The 22,811-nt window shown below is 48.3% G+C and overlaps 2 protein-coding genes across 2 annotated transcripts in view; one reads left to right on the top strand and one right to left on the bottom strand.

Moving 5' to 3' along the window:
• Positions 1–907: 907 nt before the first annotated feature.
• Positions 908–22,020, bottom strand: TOMM34 (translocase of outer mitochondrial membrane 34). Its single transcript, XM_060122622.1, has 7 exons — positions 21,768–22,020; positions 16,767–16,866; positions 15,499–15,651; positions 12,406–12,575; positions 7,307–7,454; positions 2,072–2,198; positions 908–1,828 (listed from the first exon to the last, which is right to left on the bottom strand). Exons 1-7 carry the CDS (start codon positions 21,892–21,894, stop codon positions 1,724–1,726), a joined length of 930 nt encoding a protein of 309 aa, XP_059978605.1. The 5' UTR covers positions 21,895–22,020; the 3' UTR covers positions 908–1,723.
• Positions 22,021–22,151: 131 nt separating this feature from the next.
• The window catches only part of STK4 (serine/threonine kinase 4), a 95,181-nt gene continuing 94,521 nt past the window's right edge, over positions 22,152–22,811 (top strand). The window contains exon 1 of the mRNA XM_060123267.1: positions 22,152–22,197. The gene's annotated coding sequence lies outside the window, so the exon portion shown is untranslated. The remainder of the gene's footprint in view (positions 22,198–22,811) is intronic.

The raw sequence follows: 22,811 nt of genomic DNA, 5'->3' as shown, positions 1-22,811 counted from the left end.
CTCCTGTGTTTTCATGAGGAAGTCAAGCTGCTTGCCTTGCGGGCCTCAAGAAGAGAAAGTCAGTCTGTTGTGACTAGATGGCATCTCTAAACCTGCCTAAAATCGGGTGAGCGTCATGCCTGCTTGCGAGGCAGCAAGAAAAGGGGGTGCAGCTGCTCGCTTTGAAATGGTCCCCAGGCCGGGCCCCTGGAGTTTCCGTGACTCTCAAATCTGCTTCAGCCTGGAGGTCTGGTTGCTCAGAGACTCGGCCCTTGGAGGGGGCGGAAGCAGCGTGCTAACAGCTGAATGTTGCCCAGAGCCGAATGGGATGGGGGAGCGAAGGGACGATACGAACCCTGTCTGCCCGGCTTTCTGGAGTCAAACTTCTCCATTAAGATGAAAACAATTTAAGCTAAGACGCAGTCCGGGCAGGCAGGGGAGGCGGCCCAGCCTCACCCATACCACACTTGTGAGGCTGAAGGGCGCTCCCTGGCCCGGTCCTCCCAGCAGAGGCCTTCCCCAGTGCTGTTCCGTCTGCTTGGATTGCTCTTCCCTCCCCTCTTCACCTGCTGTGATCCCCACATTAGCACTTAATTCAGACTTGACTTCCTCAGGGACCCCTTTTCCTCCACGGGGTCAAACCTCCCTAGTCGAGGAAGGTGTTGCGACCACTCCTGCAGAACACTTAAGCCGGCCGCGGTTTCACTCTTGTGTGAGTAACTTCCTGCGTCCCATGGGACAGTCAGCCCTCCGAGAGCAGGGACCGTGTCTATTTACTCACCGCTGTTTCCCCAGCACTATACGTAGGGCCTGGCCCATGCAGACATTCCAGTAAATCTGATCAAAGAATGGATGAGTGCTCCATAAGCAGTCTTTTTTAAAAATTATTGCAAAGTTCCAAAATGAACCAAAACTGAAAAAGCATAAATGAAAGTACAACAGACGTTTATGTAGAAAACATTAATGCAGTAGCTTCAACACAGGGTTCAACAGAATCAGTCAGTTCAGTTCAGATTAACGTCAGCATATTACAAGGAACTAAGAAGCCTCGAGGGGTCCCTGCCCGGGACGGAAGGACACTGACTTCCAGGAGGCCTTTCTCCCTGTCTCGCCTTCCGAAGTGGCAGCCACACCTTCTGGCTCTTGAAACAGCTCAGGCGCCTCCACGCAGGGGGCGGCAGCACAGAGCCACAGACAAAGCCGGCCAAGGGCCAGGTCCTGCATCCCCACCAAAGGAGGGCTCGGCCAAAAGGCACTGGGGCTTAGAACACAGAGCGCTGTGCCAAGGACCGGGCAGGGACAGCAGCGCTGGAGACCAGCTCAACAGGCTGCTTTGGGTGTAGGCGGGTCAGGGCTTCCCGGTGCCCCCCACGCCCCAGCCCAGGTTGCTCAGGTGGACCACGGTGAGGGTGCCTGGTGACGCTGGAAGGGCAACTCGCTCTGGAGCGTGCTGGGCAGAGACAGAGCCGAGGGCTTTGCCTATGAGGACCTGTCTGTGTGACCCGCTCGCTGTCTGCAGCACAGGGAGTTCGGAACAGGGAGAGACCTTTCCAACAAAACGTCTTGTTTTTGACTACACTGAGCTTAATGTGAACAGGCAAGTCCTCTGGAGGGGTGGGAGGCCACCACATCTCCGAGGGGCAGAGGAGGGCGCTTCGGAGCTTGCCCTGGGGCATGCCGGGTCCCGGGAGCAGGCACGGAGGAAGGTGGTCAGGCAGAGGTGTCCTGCTGCCCCTCTGGGTTTTCAGTTTAAGCTCCGGTTAACCTCCTGCCGCAGCTTCTGTGCGGGACCGTTCCTGGGCTCAATCTGCAGGAGGTTGTTGATGTCCGCAAAGCTGGCTTTATAGTCCTGAGAGGAGAGAGAGGGTGTGGGGATGGAGCCCTGGCCCAGGGAGACCAGGTGGGGGTGGGGACCGCTGCTGAGCCCGCAGAGGGTTTCTGCACCCCAGGCTGGAGGCCTGCCTGGAGCACCCAGGCCCCTGGACCAGAAGGCACGTGGCAGGTACGCCTCACCTTAGCCGCGCTCTGGAGGTGCCAACACAGGCACAACTGGCTGGAGCCCTGTTGGTGCCTCCGGCCAGAACCTCTTTACCTTGAGTGCCTTGTAGGCTTGAGCCCGTCTGTAAAACGCCTTCACGTTCTTTCCGTCCAGCCTGAGGGCTTCCGTGCAGTCCTTCACGGCCTCCTTGTACTGCTTCAGCGCCAGATGGCAGAGCGCCCTGAGGGGAAAGAGCGGGCCACGCAGCGGCCTGAGGAGCGCCCTGCGGCTCCCCGAACGCACCGTGCTGGGTGCTTCCTACCTCCCTCAGTCCTCACAGCCACCCAGCCCCCTTCTGCAGAGGTGACGCGGCTCAGAGGGTTGAAGGGACGTGCCAAGCTTCCACCACTACAGAGGGGCAGACCTGGGACTCAACCCGGGCTCGAATGACCCGAGATCCTGACCCTGTTCGGTGCTATTGTTCTCTCCGCCTTACACTCCCACACTGTACTCTTTCAACCTATAAAAGGCTTCCCGAAACGCTCCCCTTGATAAAAAATTATCTACCTCAAGAAAAAAAACAAATACACAGGCTCTAAGTAAATAGCAGGCATGCTGACATATTGGGGCGAAATGTAAAGATGTCTACAACTTACGCATCAAAGATGATGAAGTGGATCAATAGATGGCTATAGTGACAAAGCAAATATAACAATATTCTTTTTAACTGAAGCGTACTTGATTTTATAACAATGTTTATGAATTTAATTGGGAAGTATATGGGTGTTCAATACATAATTCATTCAACTTACATTTGAAAATTTTCACATTCTGCATCAACTGGGCGGGGGGAAAGTATATATTTGTATCTCTCTCATTCAATTTTAGTCCTTTCCCCCAAAGATAATCACTAAAAACAAAACAGATATCCATTCCACCTCACTTTTTAATGGATACGTAGTATTCACTTGTATGTACCATAATTTATTTTATTAATTCCTTATCAGTAGACATTTTTCACTGTTTCCAGTTTATAAATAAACGATGCTACCATGAACATCCTTGCGCATAAATCTTAGACGCCTATGAGGAGGGACTGCTGCATCAAAAGGTACATACATTTACATTTTTGATTATTACCAAAATGCTCTCCAAAAACCAGCTGACCCTTGAGGAACACGGGTTTGAACCGCGCAGGTCCACTTATATGCAGATTTTTTTCAGTAACAAATTCTACAGTATTACACCATCTGCATTTGGTGGACTCCATGGATGCAGCAGAACCGCAGATACGAGAGGACGACTGTGAAGTATGCTGAGATTTTTTGACTGCAAGGAGGGTCAGTGCCCCCAACAGCCGCCTTGTTCAAGGGTCAAGTGTACTTAAGAACAGTTACTAACAGAGACTATTTTCCTGCAACTGTACCAACCCTGGGTCTCAACCTTTAACTTCTGCCAATATGAAAGAAAATAGCATCTGTTTTAATGTAGTTGCTTTAAATATAGGTAAAGCTGAGTGTCTTTATATAAGATTTTTAAATCTTATGAAATAAAATTTATCCAACTTCTTTAATGACTTCTGTGGGTCCCCCTCCACCACCACCAAATACCTTCCCCACTGCAAGACAGTTAACCCACACACTGTTCTAGAACTTAATGGTTTTACTTTTTACATTTGAAACTGTGATCCACTTAGAATTTATTTTAAAAAAAGGAGTGAGGGTAGGGATTCGGGTTCCTTTTGAACTCTCTCCAGCCAACCCAACACCATTTATTGGATAATTCCTCTTTTTTTCCCACACTTTATCATATCTAAATTCTCTTATGCTGTTATTCTTTTCCTGACAAATTATGGAATTATTACCAAAAATGTAAAAAAATTCTAGTATTTTCACTGAGATTGCATGGAACTTATAAATCAACTTAGAAAAAGCTTCTCCTTGTAACCATTTAAAAGCAGGCACAAATTCTGTGGCATTCTTCCCATTGAAGAGGTCCTATGTTCTTTCCTCTTGAATGTAGGCAGGTTCTGTGACGGTTCTGACCAATGAGTACAGAGGAACGTATGAGTCCCAGTGGTCGGCTACAGGGGTCTTGTAGCGTCAGCCTGTTCTCTGGGAACACCTGCTCTTGGAGCCTTTAGCTGCTATGCGAGAAACCAACTACCCTGAGGCCACCATGCTGTGAGGACACTCAAGCCAGCATATGCGACCAGGCTGCCAGGAGAGGAGAAAAAAGGCTCCAGCTTGCTCTATCAGTTCCATTCCCCAGCCATTTCAGTCATCCCAGCCCTGGTGCCAGATATGCAGGAGAAGTGTTTAGATGACTCCAGTCCCAGCTACCATCTTGTTGACCCTGAATGACAAACCCGGAGTAAGAACTGCCCTTTCCGAATTCCTGGCTCACGAATCATGAGCAAAATAAAACAGCTGTTGTCAGCCACTAAGTTTTAGAATAGTAGTCCCTGATCTAAATTTGAACATAGAAGAATTCTAAGGAAACTAAAGTGTTCTCTCAATGGACTCTGGTAATTTAAAGAATTAGCCAAATTTCTGGGAAGTAGAGGAACCACAGTATAAGCATTAGGTACTATTTGGTGACTTCCGAATATAAATGTTGCAATGAAAATAACATATGCACTCCAAAGATTATATTCAAGATGTGAAAAACGCATAACTTTGGCCTATAAAATAAACACCCTTGGCTTTTGGTAAACAGAATGATTTTGTATCCAATCAGAAGGGTTTTCATTATGAAGGAGACAAGACAAGTGAGTGAAAAGGAACTCAGGCTTTGGAGTATAAACACCTGACTTAAATCGCAGCTCCACCATGTATTAGTTGTTTAACTTTATGATCATTTAATTCTAAAATTAAATGATCTGGGACCATGACCTAACCTGAAGGACTAACCTGAAGGACTGCTGTGAGTACTAAATGAGACTCTTCGGAGGTCCATTCAGGGCCTGGCAAAGTGTAGGTGCCAAGTACCTGACAGTGATATCCACTCAGGTATCAACTGTACAGACAGAACTGGAGCCTAAGATGATGCACTGGTCCATACAGATGCATATGTGCCAAGTGGAGCATTAAAATGGCATCCAGGATGTGGTATATTCTGCCACAATGGATAGGAAATTGATCTGTATAAAGTTTTCAGTCTTCTAAATTAAATTTATACAATCAATGTAATTACAACCAAAAGCCCAACAAGATACGGTTTGGAATTTATCACAGTGAACCTAAGGTTTAGCTAGAAGATCAAAGCCGGGAAAATAGCCAGGGATACTCTGATTAAGAAGATTAAGGAAAAGACCAGCCCTACAAGATATATTGCAAAGCAATAGTAATTAACGGTGTGGCACAGACATATTTGCATGAAAATCAGTATTTAAATAAAATCAGTGTTTAAATAAAACACTGTCCTGAATGTGGTAAAAATCCAGGAAAATGGGTTAATAGAGGTCTCCAGCAACATGAGGTAATAAGCAAGGCCAGAGAGCCCACAGAAAGAGGAGTTAGAAGATGATGCTGGACTTCCCTGGTGGTGCAGTGGTTAAGAATCTGCCTGTCAATGCAGGGGACACAGGTTCGAGCCCTGGTTCAGGAAGATCCCACATGCCGCGGAGCAACTAAGCCCGCGCACCACAACTACTGAGCCCGCGTGCCTAGAGCCCATGCTCTGCAACAAGAGAAGCCACCGCACCGCAACGAAGAGTAGCTCCCACTCGCCGAAACTAGAGAAAGCCCGCGCGCAGCAACAAAGACCCAACACAGCCAAAAATAAATAAATTAAAAAAAAAAAAAAAAAGATGCTGCTGCACAAACATGAACAAAGGGGCTGCAGCCCTTTTTCCCGAGTTAGCCTGGCTGACTGAGGCACCTGGGTCCAATTGGTCAGTAAAACCACGGATCCAAAATGCCAAAATCCATGCTTTAAAACTAAAAGTTCCCTTTTCAACTCATTTGGCGGCAAAACCTGACCTGAACTTACATAAGGCTGCTCTGAAATAAAGAGTAATGTTGGGAAGGAGAAACAGACTCACAAGATTTATTAACGACTTGTAACAAATGTTTGGATCAGATCTGGTCCCTTGCTGAATGTTTCAAGCTTCTGACAGTAAAACTAACAGATCTCACTGGAGCCAGGTTCCAATTCTGTCTCCGCCATTTACCAGCTGGGTGAGCTGAGGAAAAGCCCTTCCTGCTCTGAGCCTTGGTTTTCTCAACATTAAAACAAGATGAGCATCTACTACCAATACCTTTGAGGGCTACTGCTGAGCAGGGACTCCTACACAATAAAGAGACAGTACCCTGGCTCCCAGGCTCTCACTGTTGGTGGAAAGAATCACCGACCACTGGCAGCAGCTCAGGGCACAGGCCCTTCTATAGCGCCGCAAGTCCAACCCCTCAGGCTAGACTGGACCCTTCTCTCTTGCTCAGGCCAGGCAATAGTTAATCCATACCCTGGGTTCTGCCCTGGTCCTCGCAGACAGTGCCGAAACTTCTAACCAGAGGGTCTTGGAGAAGCCCACGGGGTGAGAGTCGGGGAAGGTGCAGAGGCTTTGATACTTGTGTTGGGGGTGTGTTTGCATAGCAAGCCCATAGCTTTTACTCACATCCTATGTTTTTCTGGTTAATGAAAATTTGGGGGGTGAGGGGGCGAACAAAGCCCAGGCTCCCCTTGGGCACCCCTCAGTTTCTGCCCTTTAAGAGAGTGAGTGCCACTGGTAACGCCTATCCCACCGTGACCAGAGTGTGAATGCACGTTCTGAGCTGTAACACACAGGCATACCTCATTTTACTGTGCTTCACAGATATTTTGCAGATATCAAAACTGAAGATTTGTGGCAACCCTGCATCGAGCAAGTCTCCTGGCACCATTTTTCCAGCAGCATTTGTTCACTTTGTATCTGTTTCACATGTTGATAATTCTCACAATATTTCAAATTTTTCATTACGATTATACTCGTTACAGTGATCTGTGATCAGTGACCTTTGATGTTACTACGAGTTGCTCACACGATGACTGGCAATTTTTAGCAATAAAGTATTGTTAAATTAAGGTACGTACGTTGTTTTTTAGACATAATGCTATTGCACGTTTAACGGACTACAGTATAATGTAAACGTAACTTTTAGATGCACAGGCAAACCCCAAAACTCGTGTGACTCGAGTTATTGCGATATTTGCTTTACTGTGGTGGTCTGGAACTGACCCTGCGATATCTCCGAGGTATGCCTGTACTGACTAAATGCTGGGATGCAGAGCCCATCACAGTCTAAGAGAAGACTACGGGAGAATGTTCAGTGTCCTGAAATCTTCCCAGGCCAGCCGTGTGGAAGGTACCTGTTGCTGTACGTGGCGGATTCCAAGTTACTAAACCAGAGGCTCTCATTGTACTTCTCAATCGCTTGCTTATGGTTCCCCTTCTTTACAAGCTCATTGCCTTCCTCCTTCAGAACTCTGGCTCTCTCCACATCCCCAGCAGAAGGCACTAGATACAAATTCAGAAGAGGAAAAAACCATGGAGCAGGTGCCCAGCTGAGCTCCAGGAGATCTCTTGGGCAGCGTCTCTTCTAAGCCGTCTACAACGCTCTCTCCCCAGAGCGTTCCTGCACTGTGTAAAGCATCCTGCCTGAGTAATGAGACCCCCGATCAATGGCTTCTGGGATATTAAACAGTTTTTCCTTTGGAAGAGATTGGGATTCCTGATATAAACATACTTTTACACATACAGTGATAAATACACAATAAAAAGTAAACCAGGTTCTGGCCTCAGCACTGCCACTCAGTAGCTGGAAGTCCTGTGTGACCTACCTAATGCTTCTGGACCTCAATTTGCTCACCGATACATTGGGGGCAATATCTACTCCACACAGGGCTACTGTTAGGATGAAATGTGAGAAAACAGGAGAAAGTGCAGAGCACCCTATAAACTTAAAGTAGGAGAATAAGTGAGAAAGTATTTAAATAAAAAAGCATCTGGTAAAAATGGGTGAAGATCCTGCACTTCCAGAAAAGGACAGAGGTGTCTGCTACTCCTCAGTTGTTTTGGTCTGAGCCTGTGAGTGTTCTCCCCAACTCGACACCTGCAGCTGTGCCCCAGCCTTCGGGGTGGCGGGGGTGGGGAGAGGGAGAAAGGGAGAAAAAGAGAGAACAAGGTGAAATGCCAGCTGCTCCACCTGGCCTTGGGGCCCTCCACTGCACCGCCCCAGTTAATTATTCCAGCCCCAGCTCCCATATAACCTGCTTTAAAAACTATCTTTATAAAATACTCAATACTTATGACAAGGGTAAGAGAACAATACCCTTGAACTCATCTCTCACCTTAAGAAACAGAACATGTACTAAGACCTTTGAAATCCTGTGAGCCTCTCCCACAATCAATTCACCCCAGGAGGAAACCATCGTCCCCAGTTCTATGCACACCAACGCCCCCGTTTTTTGGTTAGTTTAACTATATATACAATCGTATCTATAAACTGTTTATTGTTTACGTTGTTTTAGAACTTCACATAAAGGAATACATAGTTCTATGTATTCTTTTTCCCCTCAAAATTATATTCCTGAGATGCATCTGTGTGGATGCACACACCTGTAACTCCTTCATTCATTCCCACTGCTGCAATGCAACTGATTTATCCGTTCTACTGTTTATGGAGACTTGGGTTATTTTGCTTTTCGCTCTTACCAAATTTTTTTAATTAAAAAAAATATATTTATTTATTTTTGGCTGTGTTGGGTCTTCGTTGCTGCGTGGGCTTTCTCTAGTTGCGGCGAGCGGGGGCTACTCTTCGTTGCAGTGCGCGGGCTTCTCGTTGCGGTGGCTTCTCTTGTTGCGGAGCACAGGCTCCAGGCACGCAGGCTTCAGTAGCTGTGGAACGCGAGCTCAGTAGTTGTGAGGCACGGGCTTAGTTGCTCCGCGGCATGTGGGATCTTCCCGGACCAGGGCTCGAACCCGTGTCCCCTGAATTGGCAGGAGGATCCTTAACCGCTGCGCCACCAGGGAAGTCCCTCTTACCGAATTTCTGCTCTGAACGTCCTTGTACATGTCTCCTTGTGCACACGTGCAAGAGTTTCTCTAGAAGCAGAGCCAGTGGGTTGCAATGCGCACACACCCTCAGCTTCACCTCGGCTCTGCAACGCACCCCACGCTGCCCCACGCTTGTCCCCGCTAGCCACCAGCGACGCCCCACCACTTCATTCGCTCACTCCTTCCACTGCCTCTGCCAAAAACCCCCTTCCCTTCGCGCCTGAAGAGCTCACCCTTTCAGGCCCAGCTCAACCTGTCACCACCAGGAGCCTTTCCCCAGCTCTCCCAAGCACACTGATGGCAGTTCCCAATTTGAATTCCTCAAACATTAGAGACTCTAAAGCACCTGTTCTTCCTCCTGTATTTTATTATTTTTTAAAATTTATTGAGATACAATTTATCTACCATAAAATTCACCATTTTAAAGTGTACAAATCACTGATTTTAGTGTATTCCCAAAGTTATGCAACCATGACCACTACCTAATTCCAGAACGTTTTCATCACCTCCAAAAGAAACCCCATGCCCATTAGCAGTCCCTCCCATTCCCCTGCCCCCGTCCTCGGTAACCACCAATCTACTTTCCGTCTTTTAGGATTTGCTACTGTGGACATTTCATCTAAACGGAATCATACGATATGTGCTCTTTTGTGACTTCCTTCACTTCGCATAGTGTGTTCAAGGTTCATCTGTGTTGCACCATGTATCAGAATTTCCTTCCTTTTTATGGCCAAGTGATGTTGCACTGTATGGATAGACCACATTCTGTTTATCCATTCATCATCTGAGGGACATTTGGGTTGTTTTCACTTTTGGGCTGCTATGAATAATGATGCTGTGAACATTTGTGAACAAGCTTTTATGTGAACGTGTGTTCGATTCTCTAGGAGTGGGACTGCCGTCGCGTAGCTCTTAAGTGTATGTTCGTTTTAATGCATCTCATGTGAAGCCCTTTACACACATAAAGCTTTCAGCCGCGGCTTGGGACTTGAGCGAGCAGATAGGAACCTATCTCACCAACAACACGTGGTGGGGTCCAAGTCAGCTGGAAAGCCCAGCCAGAGTCCCACTGGCAATTCTCTTTCCTCTCTCCCGTGCCCTGAGAGGCTCGATGGCTCCTTCAATTCAAGATGCTGTGTATTTGATGACAATTCAGAGGGCTGGGGTAGGGGAAGTGGTGGCAGGAAAGTTTCTTTTGACACTGATTGTAAGATACCTCCTGATTTTAAAAAGTTAAATTGTTTGGGGGAGGGGAGAGGGATTATTGCATTTTTAGACTTGGGGAGATTAGTCTTACATTTAAAGGTCACCCCCAGAGGCCAACCCAGCATTTTTATAGAGGAGGAAAAGGAGGGATGGCTCCACAGCTTAGACAACAGTGCAGGCCAACCCGTACTGCTGAGGCTGCAGAGAGAAGGGGTGTAGACACAGAAGCAGCAGGCAAGGCTGGGCGGTGGTCCCTCTACTGAGCATCTCTGATGTGGCCTCCAGGGGCAGCCCGTGGAGAGAAAGGTTACTCTGTGCTACATCAGACACTAAGCAATAGGGATCTGTTCCTTAATTCTCCATACCATGGTGTCACAGGAAAGGCTGAGGAGCTCCAAAGGGCAGAGCCCAGAGAACTCTGGACTCCAAGCCCAACCCTGTTCCTTCCATAATGCCACGTATTACTTCACCTCCCTGGGCCTTGGTTTCCCGATCTGTGCAGTCAGGAGAGTGATCCCTTCCCTGCCTGAGTCACTCTGTCATTATCAGGACCAAACAAAATGAGTTAATAGGGAGGTGAGCATTCTTTAAAATGACGGACACGTGGGTGATGACATATCATGGGCCTGGATTCATTTAAGCTCATTGATCTATTCATGCCACAGATATTAATAAGCACCTGGTTATAGTTCAACCTCAACTACCTCTTAAAGTAACTACCACTACATTTTTATTACCTACTGTACACTTTGTTTATCTAAGTCACTCTAACCTCAGAAGCAGCTCCTTAGGCTTCCCTCCTAGTACTCATGCCTCCTACTCCCTGCCCAATACTCACGCCTTCCTGAAACCTGGGTCTTTACAGTGGTCTCCTTCTCGGGACTCTTTCGACGCATTAACGTTTTGGCCTTCCTCCTGTATTTTAAATTGCTCTGTTTATGCGTCTCAGTCTCTCACTGGGCCGAGAGCTTCCCGAGGGCCTCTCTGGGCCACACTGCTCAGCACAGGGCCTGGGACACACCTGGCCGTGACTCCAACAAAAGAATGAAGTAAATGGTAGGTGCACTGAAGGCGTCGAGTTCATTAGCGCCCCACGTTCTCGTTCTAGGGAGGGAATTCTCCCCACGGCCAGATAGGTTTCCTCCTGGGAAGGGGAACGACTCCTGCCCTCCTGTACACCCGATGCAAGGCTCCAGCCCCGCCTCCTCAATACCTCACCTCCCATCCTCAGTACCTCACTTGCTGGGCTGGGAGGACTCCCCTGGAGCATTTAAAGAGTTTCCAGTTGCCCCTGCCTGAAGAAGGGCCTCTTGTTTTTATAGAGCTGAGGTGGACAGTCTCCTGTTTGGGGCTACCTGGCTTTGATCTCCCGTCTCTTACTCATCCTCCTCCAGGGACTCATACAGTGTGTGTGTTCCTCTAGCTATGGAGGTGGAGCAGATGGCATAGAGCTGAGCTCATCACAAAATCTCAAGCGCTGGTCACAGTGACTAGTGTAGGGAATGGCCTGTGACCACATAAGGCCAAAATGAATTAAGAAAAGAGGAGCTAGGGATTTGGGGGAAAGAAACCCCCTCTTAGGTAGCTATCAGAAAAAGAACTCTTTCTCTCCCTCTGGGTCATGAGGCATGGCACATGGATGCGAGTCAGTGAACTGCTACAGCTGTTGTACTACTTTGGAGGGAAGACTGCCTGCAGACAAAGACGATACACATTAGAGAAGAGCGCAGACAGAAGTGCAGAGAAATGGAGCCAGAGTCTGATGATGTAGTGAGCTGCTGGAGCAAGCCATGCCTGAACCTGAACTCCAGGCCTTTCAGTTATATGGGCCAATAAATTCTCTTTATTATTTTTACCACATGAAGTTTTTCTGTTCTTTCAACCAAAAACATCCTACATGATACATCCAAATGCTGCCGGAGGAATGAGAAGGGAACGAACACCGGATACCTGTGCACCAGGCTGGGAGCTCAACGAGCCTCACATCACCTAATCCCTACACCTGTGGGGTAGGCTTTCTCATCGCCCACTGTAGAGCTGAGGAGACAATCTCTAGGAGGTTAAGGCCTTTTTGTTTTGTTTTTTACTTTGTTTATAGGATTTTTAAAAGAACTCATCTTACACGAGGCCAATTTTTACAGGATTACTCTAAAGAAAGTGGCTCTGGGGAGACTGGACTCTCTCAGGGCAGGAAGTCGCAGCTTACCTCTGCTCTTCGTAGCTGCGGTTTCTTTGGATTTGCTTTTAGCTGTCTCTTTGCAGTCTCCCGAAGGCAAACACTCCCACCTCTTCTGAGCGGAAACAGGCACCAAGGGGATAGAGGGCAGCTTCTGGCGCCACTCGGGCCCAAAGGAGTCCATAAGAGCTCTGGTCATTCTGGAAAGGCAGGCAGGATCACAGAGAGGTTTCCAGCTGGGTCAGGAAGATATTCCTCCTCTCGTAAGCCCAAAGGAGGTATACGAGAGCCAGTTATCATCTGCCCCTGGTTTGAACCATGTCTTTGTACCCTTCTGACTTGCAGCAGGAAAGGAACAGGAGCCTGCCACCATATACGTCTTCTCAGGTCTGCCACCACGACACCCCCTCCCTGCCTGGCCCTCGCTTGTCACACTATGTTAACTTCAAAGGGATGATCTGGTGCTTGCTAAGGTAATTAAACCTGACCCCCAAGGGACCATGCATGCCCCAAGAACCACGTTTTATATTTTCTTAATGAATCTATTATAAGGCCATGCAAAAACCTGACATTTGATTAACGCTCAGAGATTTTTTTTAAAATGCAAATCTTACGTCATTCAAATTTTGAAATCTTTCAGTGGTTCCCATTTCACTAGGCTGGCAGGGCCTGAGGCCTGGTGCCCTCCCACTCCTCCGTTTTTATCGTGTGCCACACACTGCCTCTCGATCCTCACGCTCAAGCCTTTGCATGTGCTCTCCCCTCCCCCCAGAAGAATCTCCTCCACTTCCCATTCCCCACTCCCACCTTCTAGGCTCAGGGAACATGCTGGTTTTGTTAACTGATCTCCAGCACCTGGCACATTACCTGGCACCCACGAGGGCCCATTAAGTAGGTGCTGAGTGAGTACATGAAGCTGACTGTAACTTCTGCTCCTACAACAATGTTCCTGTGTTACTAGAACGAAGAGCTCACAGACTGGTATCACTAAATACTCAGGGGCGCTAAGCCCCCAAAGCTGTTTTTCTGATCGGCCCAGCTGCTTCAAAACTCTACCCTCCTCCACCGTTCTCCCTAACCCTCCACCTTGGACTTCCTCACACCCTAAACACAAACCTACCTGCACGGGCACACAACAATTCCTATTTCTCTCCCATCAAAACAGAAGAGCCGACAGGGCCAATCCCTCCACCTCGGCTCGGGAGCCATCTTTCCCTGCCTCTCCTGGGCCGCACTCGGCCGGCACCGCCCTCTCCCACACCTGCATTCTTTCTCTCTACCGACCCCAACGCTCAGCAGCTAGTTCCCTCCTCCCGGACGGACCCCTGACACGGCAGCTACGCTGCTCTGCCCCTTCCCAGCCAGGCTCCTTAGGCCCACTGCCATTTGGCTTCGGATCCCATTGAACTGCTTCCATCAGAATCACCAGTGATTTCATTCCTAAACCCCGAGTCTAGTAAGCTCATCGAAACACCTGATCTGAATGACGTCTTCATCCCCCTGAAACGCTCCTGCCTCCGTGATGCTAAATGCTCCAGTGTCCTCCTCCCGCTCCCGCTGCTGTTCCTCTGTACGTCCCTCAAATGCTGGATTCCTCAAACTCCATCCTCTTCCCCCCACACACTTGCTGTGGTGCTCTGTTTTTTCCCCACAACCTCAAGCCGCCCCTATGCTGATGACCTTCAGATCTCTATGTTCGGCCCGTATTTTTCCCCCTTTGCTCTGAATGCATGTAAATGCCCAGCCGGCTTCTTGCTTCTCTGGTCTCCGCCCCACAGTCACCTCCCACTCAGGGTGTCAACCACCTGGACGCCTCCTCTCTTCTTCCCTTCCCCCCACCCTCCAACCGCCAACACTTGTTGAAATACCACCTGAGTGTCCCTGAATTGGTCCCACTGTTCTCTATCCACCATCTCTCCTGGATTACTGCCCGCCCCATTCCTATTCTGTTCTCCTTCATGGTCGACACAGCGGGCAGCCACTCAGCTTTTCTCTCAAATCTGCTCATGCTGCCCCCCTGCTAAAGACCCTTTCACGATGCCTCACTGTGTCTGGATTAAATCCAAGCCCCTGGACACAAGGCCCTGTGTGATCCGGCCTCACCATCCTTCCTGAACCGAGCCGCTCTCATGCAGCACCATGAGCAGTGGACTTCTCGCAATCCCTCTAAGGCCTCCTACTCACCCACCTCGCACACGCGGCCCGTGCTCCTTGCGGGCCCCTGGCCCAGAGGACTACTCATCTCTCTGTCTCAGCTCACCTTCTCTGGAAAGCCCTCTCTGGACTCCCCCTGGCTGTTAGGCGCCTTCTACCACAGCACTCATCACACTGCAGGTTTGCCTATGACTGACTGCTGTCCTCCTGGAGACCAGGAGCTCTACTAGGGCAGGAAGAGGTATGTCTCAGTCATCGGCCCAGGCCCTAGCACAAAGTCTGGTACATAAGTGGCAGATTTTGTTGAATGATAGAGACTAAAAGGAAGCAGAGAGAAAACAAGTCAAGCCAGAAAGGACGCACTAAACAGATACCATGGAGTCCTGTTCAGGGTTTCTGTTAGTGTGGTGTCTGGCTTTCTAACAGCCCATGCAAAGAGGGGAAACATGACCAGTTACCCAAATGAGGGCATCTGCTCAGAAGACCAGAAAGACATTTCACCTGACGGGCCTTGTGAAGGGGTCACAGTACAATATACTGAACCATATCCACAAACAACAGCCCTACAGCCTGGGGTGACAGCTACTTGTTCTGTGTCTTACTTTCCCCACTCTAGTTAGCTCTTTGGAGCAAGTGGGGTCTACCTCTTTTTTATATTGGTATTCCCCACTGAACCCGGCTTAAACAGAGCTCAATTAAGTACGACTGTGTGAACGCATTTGAGCATCTAGGCAAAAAAAAACCACACAAAAAACCCCAAGACCCCCACAACTCAGTAATTCTGACCCCTTAAAAACCTGCTAAAATACAACAGCAGACTGTCCTTCCACACTTTCTGCACATGCTCATTAGGAGTTTCTAAGACTAGCCCAAAGGGATCCTCCCAGAAGACGACCAAAGCAATGGTTCCAAGCTAATCAGGGAGGACAGGACATCTCAGAGAGACTGACCACAGTGGCTCAGGCTCACCTGCTGCTGCCTTCCAAGGCTGACGTCACACTGTCATCAATCTGCAGCACGGTCAGGTAGTCCATGTAGGCCAGGGTGTACTTCTCCAGGGCCTCGTAGGCTGACGCTCGCCGCAGCAGGGGCTTCATGCCAAAGGGAACCAAGGCCAGCGCTCTGGGACAGGAGGCAGAAATGTCATCGGGCTGCTGAGTCACCAGGGCTCCCCGCCGCAGTTCCTTCCAGATAGGGCATCTGCAGCACTCAGTACACGGGAGGTCATTTCTGACAAGACAATGCTAGACGGTGAAGTCTTAGAAGAGGGACTTTTCAACTTAGACTGAAGTGGAGTAGGGAAAGAGGGCAGAGAACCACTACTGTTGTGAAATGTGTGCGCGTGTGCATCGATTTTCATAGCTGCAATCCCCCGATATCAAGAATAAGTGTCTTGTAGCTTTCATGCTTCTATGTTTCTATAGAGCGTGGCCAAGTGGGAACAACAAACAGGCTTTGGAGTCAGATGGAGCAGTGTCTGAATTCCACCTCTGCCACTAACCACGTGGCCCCAGGCGAATCACTCTACAGCCTCAATCCTCCACAACCCAGTTCTAGCCTGGGAAGGATGGCTGACTTACCCCACAGAGTGCTTATGAGCGCTCCACGAAGGAAACCTAGCACAGGGCCTGGGAAAACCAACTGAGCGCAGGCTCTACGAGCATGCTCACCCTTCTCCTCCTCTCCCACCCATCACCAGGGCATGAATCTAAGGCAATGTCACAGGATACCAGATCTGAGAACACATTAAGGTACATGTGCTAGTTTAGCGATGACCATGAAGGCAATCTCAGATTGGCTTGAAGAAGAAAGTATGAAAAACTGTTTAACGTTCTCTACACCTGGTCATTGCTTACTTCTTTCGAGGCTATCTATTAAGCTCCATCCCTCTTTCTTTCTCTCCCTCCCTCCCTCTCTCACACACATCCACCCCAGAAAAAAACCTGAGCAAGCCAGTCACTGGTCTGCCACTCCACCTCATTCCCAGGTCCCAGATCTCACAAAGCTTAAAGGCCTACCTCTAACTGCCCACCCTACTCCTTTCAGCAGCAGAGCTGAGGCTCCAAAGACACAAGTCAGGGGCCACAAGGACCAAAGACAGCTTCCTATTCTCAGTGACCTGCTGACACTTAGTGACAGTTCCTAATATCTGTCGCAGAGGTAACTTGGTGGGACCAGAGAAGCCCAGCCTCCCCTCCCGAGCCCCCAGCACCCCAAAGTCAGCCCTGCCCGCTCACGAAGTGCAGTCCTTGATGCAGTCTATGCAGTTCCCGTCCTTCAAGTGGCACGCTGCTCGGTTGGAGTAGAGAACACTTTCTTTTTCTGGGTCTGAAGAACCTGCCCAAGTGGAAGCAGAAAGTGCACTATTAACAGGCTGGGAAATGGATGCCTCAGGATATCAGGAGTGCATCCACACCCTGAGCTCTCTGGGCTTTAGTAAACGGCAGCAGAGATGACTGTAACCCCATCAGGCCTGGTGGTCTGATGGGCTGGCAAGTCTGGCAAGGGAGTGAGAACACCCAGCTTCCTGCCATTCACAGGGCATCAAGCATCTGCTCACTCACTCAGCTCAGCACTGAACGTGGTACCAGGCCAAAGATCAGAATGAAATAGCTCAAAGAAATCCACGCTGTAACTACCTGGGGTGTGTGTGTGTGTGTGTGTGTAAACCCACATTGTAACTACCTGGTGTGTGTGTGTGTGTGTGTGTGTAAATCCATGCTGTAACTACCTGGTGTGTGTGTGTGTGTGTAAATCCATGTTGTAACTACCTGGGGTGTGTGTGTGTGTGTAAATCCATGTTGTAACAACCTGGTGTGTGTGTAAACCCACGTTGTAACTACCTGGTGTGTGTGTGTAAACCCACGTTGTAACTACCTGGTGTGTGTGTGTGTGTGTAAATCCATGTTGTAACTACCTGGTGTGTGTGTGTAAACCCACGTTGTAACTACCTGGTGTGTGTGTGTGTGTGTGTGTGTGTGTGTGTGTGTAAATCCATGCTGTAACTACCTGGGGTGTGTGCGTGTGTGTTAATTTTAGTACAAGAAGCGTGTAAATCCAATAAAGAAGAAAGAGACGAAAATGTCATAAATGCTATGATAAATGGATCGAACAAGTGTTATGGGGACACAAAAAACTAATTCTACCTTCTCAGAGAGGACTTTGCCAAGTCCTCTGGGTCTGGCAGGACTACAGAGAACTTAATCAGCAGAAGGGCTCAAGCTATGCCATGGGGAAGAAATCATTACTGCCTTTCCCTAAAGGCAGTCCTTATCCTTAGGAATCTCAGAAAGCTCAAGTCCTTTACTGTGGCCACAAGGATTTTCATTTCTAAAAATAATTTTTCAACCACTTCATACCCACTAGCATGAGCCATAATGAAAACAAAAAGTGGAAACTGTCAAGTGTTGACCCAGTGATTCCGATCCCAGGCATATACCCAGAACAACAGAAAACAAGCTCTCCTTTGAAAATTGTGAAACATATGGAAACCAGTATAAAAGATAGTTGATATTCATCACTAAACTCAGCATACAATCTATTTGTTTCCACCTTTTTGTTTTTGATATGACTAAAGCTCCGCTCATCCCCACCCTTTTCCCTTTGCCCGCTTCCCAGTCCCCCAGAGGTTGGCATAATCCTGAACTTGGTATGTCACATTCTCATGTATGTCTATCTTTATTACATAGGTATTCACAGGCAAGACACAATATCACTTTCTTTCTTTTTTTTTTTTTGGCCATGCCGCACGGCATATGGGATCTTAGTTCCCCGACCAGGGCTCAAACCCTCACCCAGTGCAGTGGAAGCGCAGAGTCTTAACCACTGGACCGCCAGCGAAGTCCACTTCCTTTTAAAGCTTTCCCTAAGTGGCATAACCACTGGACCACCAGGGAAGTCCCTGTCCTTTTAAAGCTCTCCCTAAGTGGCATCATATTGCCTCTCCTGCAGCTTGCCTTTTTCACTAAGTATCATGTTACCATACTGATGCATGATCTCTTTCATTCAATACCAAATATAATAAAATTATCTTCTTTTTTCTCTTATTTTTGCCAGGCCCCGAGTGAGACAGCAAAGTACAGAGATAAGTAAAATACATCCTTGCCCTTAAGAAGCAAGCACAAGTATTCAAAACTTGCAATCCATCTCAAGTTACCAGAGCACGGTTGCTCAGAAAACAGCAGTGGTGTGGTGGAAAGGGCATCAGAACCTACAATCCAGCCTGCGATCCTGCACAAGTCATTCAATCCCCCTGATCACATGTGCTCACCTATCGGATGAAGGTATCATTTCACAGACTTGCTGGAAGGGTTTGTTGTATTAGGTTGCTCCCTGCTCTCCTTTCAAGATCAGGGAAACTGATCAGAGAAATCAAGGGACTTGCCCATAAATTACCTAGAAAATCAGTAGCAGGATCAGAACCAAATTCTGGTCCCCTGCTGAATCCAGACATCAGGCCACCTCTTCTTGGGGCCCAGAATAAATCCATACAAAAAGACAAGTTTTTCCAGGCCAGCTGGGGTAGGATGAAAGAAGAAGGCAGAAATATCAATACCGCACATTCCTCAACAACTTTATTAAGTTGAGATGAAGAGCTGGGCCTACAGAGAAGTGTTCTAGAAAAAAAGACAGGGCAGTGGAGCAAAAGAGTGGCTTGAAACTGCAAAAATTCAAACAAAAAAGACTGAAACTTAGAGAGGATTTGGAAAAAAGTCTAGCAAAATGATTAAAAACTTGGACTTGGGAATCGGAGAGACCCACATTCAAATTCTGCCTCTGACATGTCTTCACTGTGTCAGCCCAGAAGAGGCAATTTAACTCTTCTGGATCCCTCATCTATAAAGCGTCTTACCCATAACTTAGTATGAAGATAAAAAGGGGTAATGTCAGGCTTCCCTGGTGGCGCAGTGGTTGAGAGTCCGCCTGCCGATGCAGGGAACGCGGGTTCGTGCCCCGGAGCGCCTGGGCCCATGAGCCACGGCCGCTGAGCCTGCACGTCCGGAGCCTGTGGTCCGCAACGGGAGAGGCCACAATGGTGAGAGGTCCGCGTACCGCAAAAAAAAAAAAAAAGGGGGTATTGTCTATAATGTCTAGCAGGTACTCAACAAATGCTAGCCAAGGAAATGAGAAAGAGGAGGAAGGCAAAGGGAAAGAGGTACCAAGGAGGGGCTGAAAGGGGTTCCAATGAGGCTCTGGGATAAGACATTCTGGAGAGGCTTTGGGCAAAAGGCTGTTGTTGGCTGAAATGAGCCGGAGGCTGGGAGAACTGGTAACAAAAGGTTACTCCTCTGTTGAAAATTCTCCAGTAGCTTCCCATCAGGGAATAAAACCCAAACTCCTTACCATGAACTGCTATGTAAAATGCCTACACAATAAGGTTCTTGCTCTGTAACTGACCAAGTCTTACTACTTCCCCCACTGGCTCCCTGTGCTTTGGCTCCTGGAACACACCCGCTGATTCTGTCTGGGGCCTTTGAAATTACGGTTCCTTCAACCTGGAATGCTCGGCACCCAAGACTTTGTGCAGTTGGCTTCTTCTCACCATTCAGATATCACCCCAAATGTCACTTCTGCAAAGAAGTTGTCTTTGACCTCCCATTCTTCATAAAGGAGCTCCCCAGTCAAACCTATCACAGCATCACATCTGTCTTCTTCAATAGCCCTGATCATTATTGCACAGTTGTTGTTTGCTATTTACTAGCTTAAGATCACACCTGTGGCTCCCTCACCAACAAGGATGTATGACCCTTGAGAGGAAGGACCTTCTCCATCTTATTATACACTCATTACATGCAGGTGCTGAACAAATGTTAATTTAAGTAAAGACTGACCCATTGAGGAGAATGAGAGTTGCCTCAGGGATCAGAATGAGGCCTAAATATCAGAATGGGGTCCAATAGGACAATTAAAAAGCAGGCAGCTCACACACCTACCAGGATGGCCACTATCGAAAGAACAGAAAGTAAAATGTGTTGGTAAGGATGCTGAGAACTTGGAATCATTGTGCCCTGCTGGTGGGAATGTAAAATGGTACAGCTATTATGGAAAACAGTATGGAGGTTCCCTGCCCCCTCAGATTAAAAATACAATTACTATCTGATCCAGCAATCCCACTTCTGGGTATGTATGCAAAAGAATTCAAAGCAGGGCCTCGGAGATATCTGCCCATTCATGTTCATCATAGCCAAGAGGTGGAAGCAATTCAAACGTCCATTAACAGATGAATGGATAAAGACAATGTGGTATATCCGCACAATGAAATATTATGCAGCCTTAAAAAAGAACGAAAGCCTGTCACATGCTACAACATAGATTATAATGTCATAGAGATTATTCAGTCACAAAAGACAAATACTGTATTATTCCACTCGTTTGAAGTACCTAAAGTAGTCAAAATCATTGACATGGAAAGCAGAAAGGTGGATACCAAGGGCTGGGGGGAGAGGGGGAATTAGTGTTTAGTGGGTACAGAGTTTCGGTGTTGCAAGAGGAAAAAGTTCCAGAGATTTGTTGCACAACGACGTGAATATACTTAACTCTACTGAACTCTACACTTACAAATGGTTAAGATAGTAAATTTAATGTTTTTTTAACCACTGTAAAAAATGTTAAAACATCTATTAATATGGAAATATGTTCCTGTTATGTCATTAAGTAAAAAAGAACCAGGAGGTCTTCCCTGGTGGGGCAGTGGTTAAGAATCCGCCTGCCAATGCAGGGAACACGGGTTCGAGTCCTGGGCCGGGAAGATCCCACATGCCGCAGAGCTACTAAGCTTGTGTGCCACAACTACTGAGCCTGCAAGCCACAACTATTGAAGCCCGCGCTCCGCGACAACAGAAGCCACCGCAATGAGAAGCCCGGGCACCACAACCAAGAGTAGCCCCCGCTCGCTGCAACTAGGGAAAAGCCGGCACGCGGCAACACAGCCAAAACTAAATAAATAAATTTTTAAAAAATCCACACACACACAGACACAAAGAACCAGTAATAAAACCATGTTACAATAATAATAATAATAAAAGTGGAAAGAAAGGCTAAGGAAGTTTCTCGTAGGATGCCCAAGCTGGGGGAAGGGGGAGGAATGGGCGGGTGGTGGGAGGGCCTGGTTGGCCAGTCGGCCTCGGGGTAAGTAAGCCCTAGGCCGACAGGGCCAGAGCGACGTCTGGGTAGCTGGGGCCGGGGGAGACAAGAGGGAGAAGGAAGCCTGGCGGCGAAATGGGGGGCCGGGGTCGCACCTTGCGCCTGCAGCATCCGTAGCGCGCGGCTGTAGAGTGTGGAGGCCTCGGCGAACTGGCCATTGCGGAAGCTCAGGTTGCCGGCGGCGCGGAGCTCCTCCACAGAGTCTGGAAGTTTGGGAGCCATCCTGGCGCCGGACCGGTAAACTGGGGGGTGGCCCCGGTTCCCGGCGCCGAGGCGTGCCCAACCGCGTCTGGGCGGAAGCACCGGCTGCGAGTATTTGGGTGCAACGGCTACCCTGGCGGGGAGAGGGCAGGACGGAGCGGGGCACGGGCGGGGCCTGCGCGGGGCCTGCGCGAACCCGAGGCTCCTAGTGCCCCTCCCTCTGCGCATGCTCAGTTCTGACCTAGCGCGGAGCTGCATTGGGGTCCCCGGAGATGCGCTGGACGTTTTGGCTTGCTAGAACCCTAAGGATGAAACCGTGAACAGGTCCCTACTTGCCTGGTGTTTACATTCTAGGGGGGCCTGACTTGTAGTTACTTCATGAGCAAATGAAGGCGATAATCTCATAATGTGTTTAGTGCTATAAGGAAAGCAAAACAGTAATACTATAGAAGGTGACCACGTGGAGACATTTTAAGTAAGGGGGGTGGGGAAGGCGTCTCCGAGAGACTAATAATTGAGCCGAGACCTGAGACTATTTAGGAAATGCTGTTTCAGACAAAGGGTTAGCAAGTGCAAAGGCACTTAGGCTGGAAACTGGCACCTAGTTATCTATAGATACTGATTTTATAAATGAATGCAATGATAGATTGATGTAAATCTTTCGCTGAGGGAAACTAGCTTATCTTCAGACTCATTTGACTTCACTCTATGCCCCACTTACAGCTCCAATTTTTTTTAAGCTGCTTGTTGCTACCTGTGCATATTAAGCTGTTTCTTTTGCTTCTTGACCTTTGCTTATGCTCTCCTCTTCCTGGAATTCTTTTCCAAACACTTTTTTCTCTTCCGTAATCCTGACTCAACCACTAATCAACTCAGACATCATCTCCTCCATAATCTCCCTCCTCTGCTCGTATTGCTCCCGGATTTTATTCCTAATT

This window comes from Lagenorhynchus albirostris, chromosome 15, assembly GCF_949774975.1.
Source record: "Lagenorhynchus albirostris chromosome 15, mLagAlb1.1, whole genome shotgun sequence".
Taxonomy (NCBI): domain Eukaryota; kingdom Metazoa; phylum Chordata; class Mammalia; order Artiodactyla; family Delphinidae; genus Lagenorhynchus; species Lagenorhynchus albirostris.
The sequence above is the reverse complement of the archived record's forward strand: the minus strand, read 5'-3'. Positions and strand labels throughout refer to the sequence as shown.

Excerpts from the sequence above, each read along its gene's own strand:
- TOMM34 (XM_060122622.1), bottom strand. The coding sequence starts at position 21,894 with ATGGCTCCCAAACTTCCAGACTCTGTGGAGGAGCTCCGCGCCGCCGGC. Across the intron at positions 16,867-21,767 it reads ACGGATGCTGCAGGCGCAAG|GTTCTTCAGACCCAGAAAAA; the intron begins GTGCGACCCCGG and ends CCACTTGGGCAG. Across the intron at positions 7,455-12,405 it reads CGCAGCTACGAAGAGCAGAG|TGCCTTCTGCTGGGGATGTG; the intron begins GTAAGCTGCGAC and ends ATTTGTATCTAG.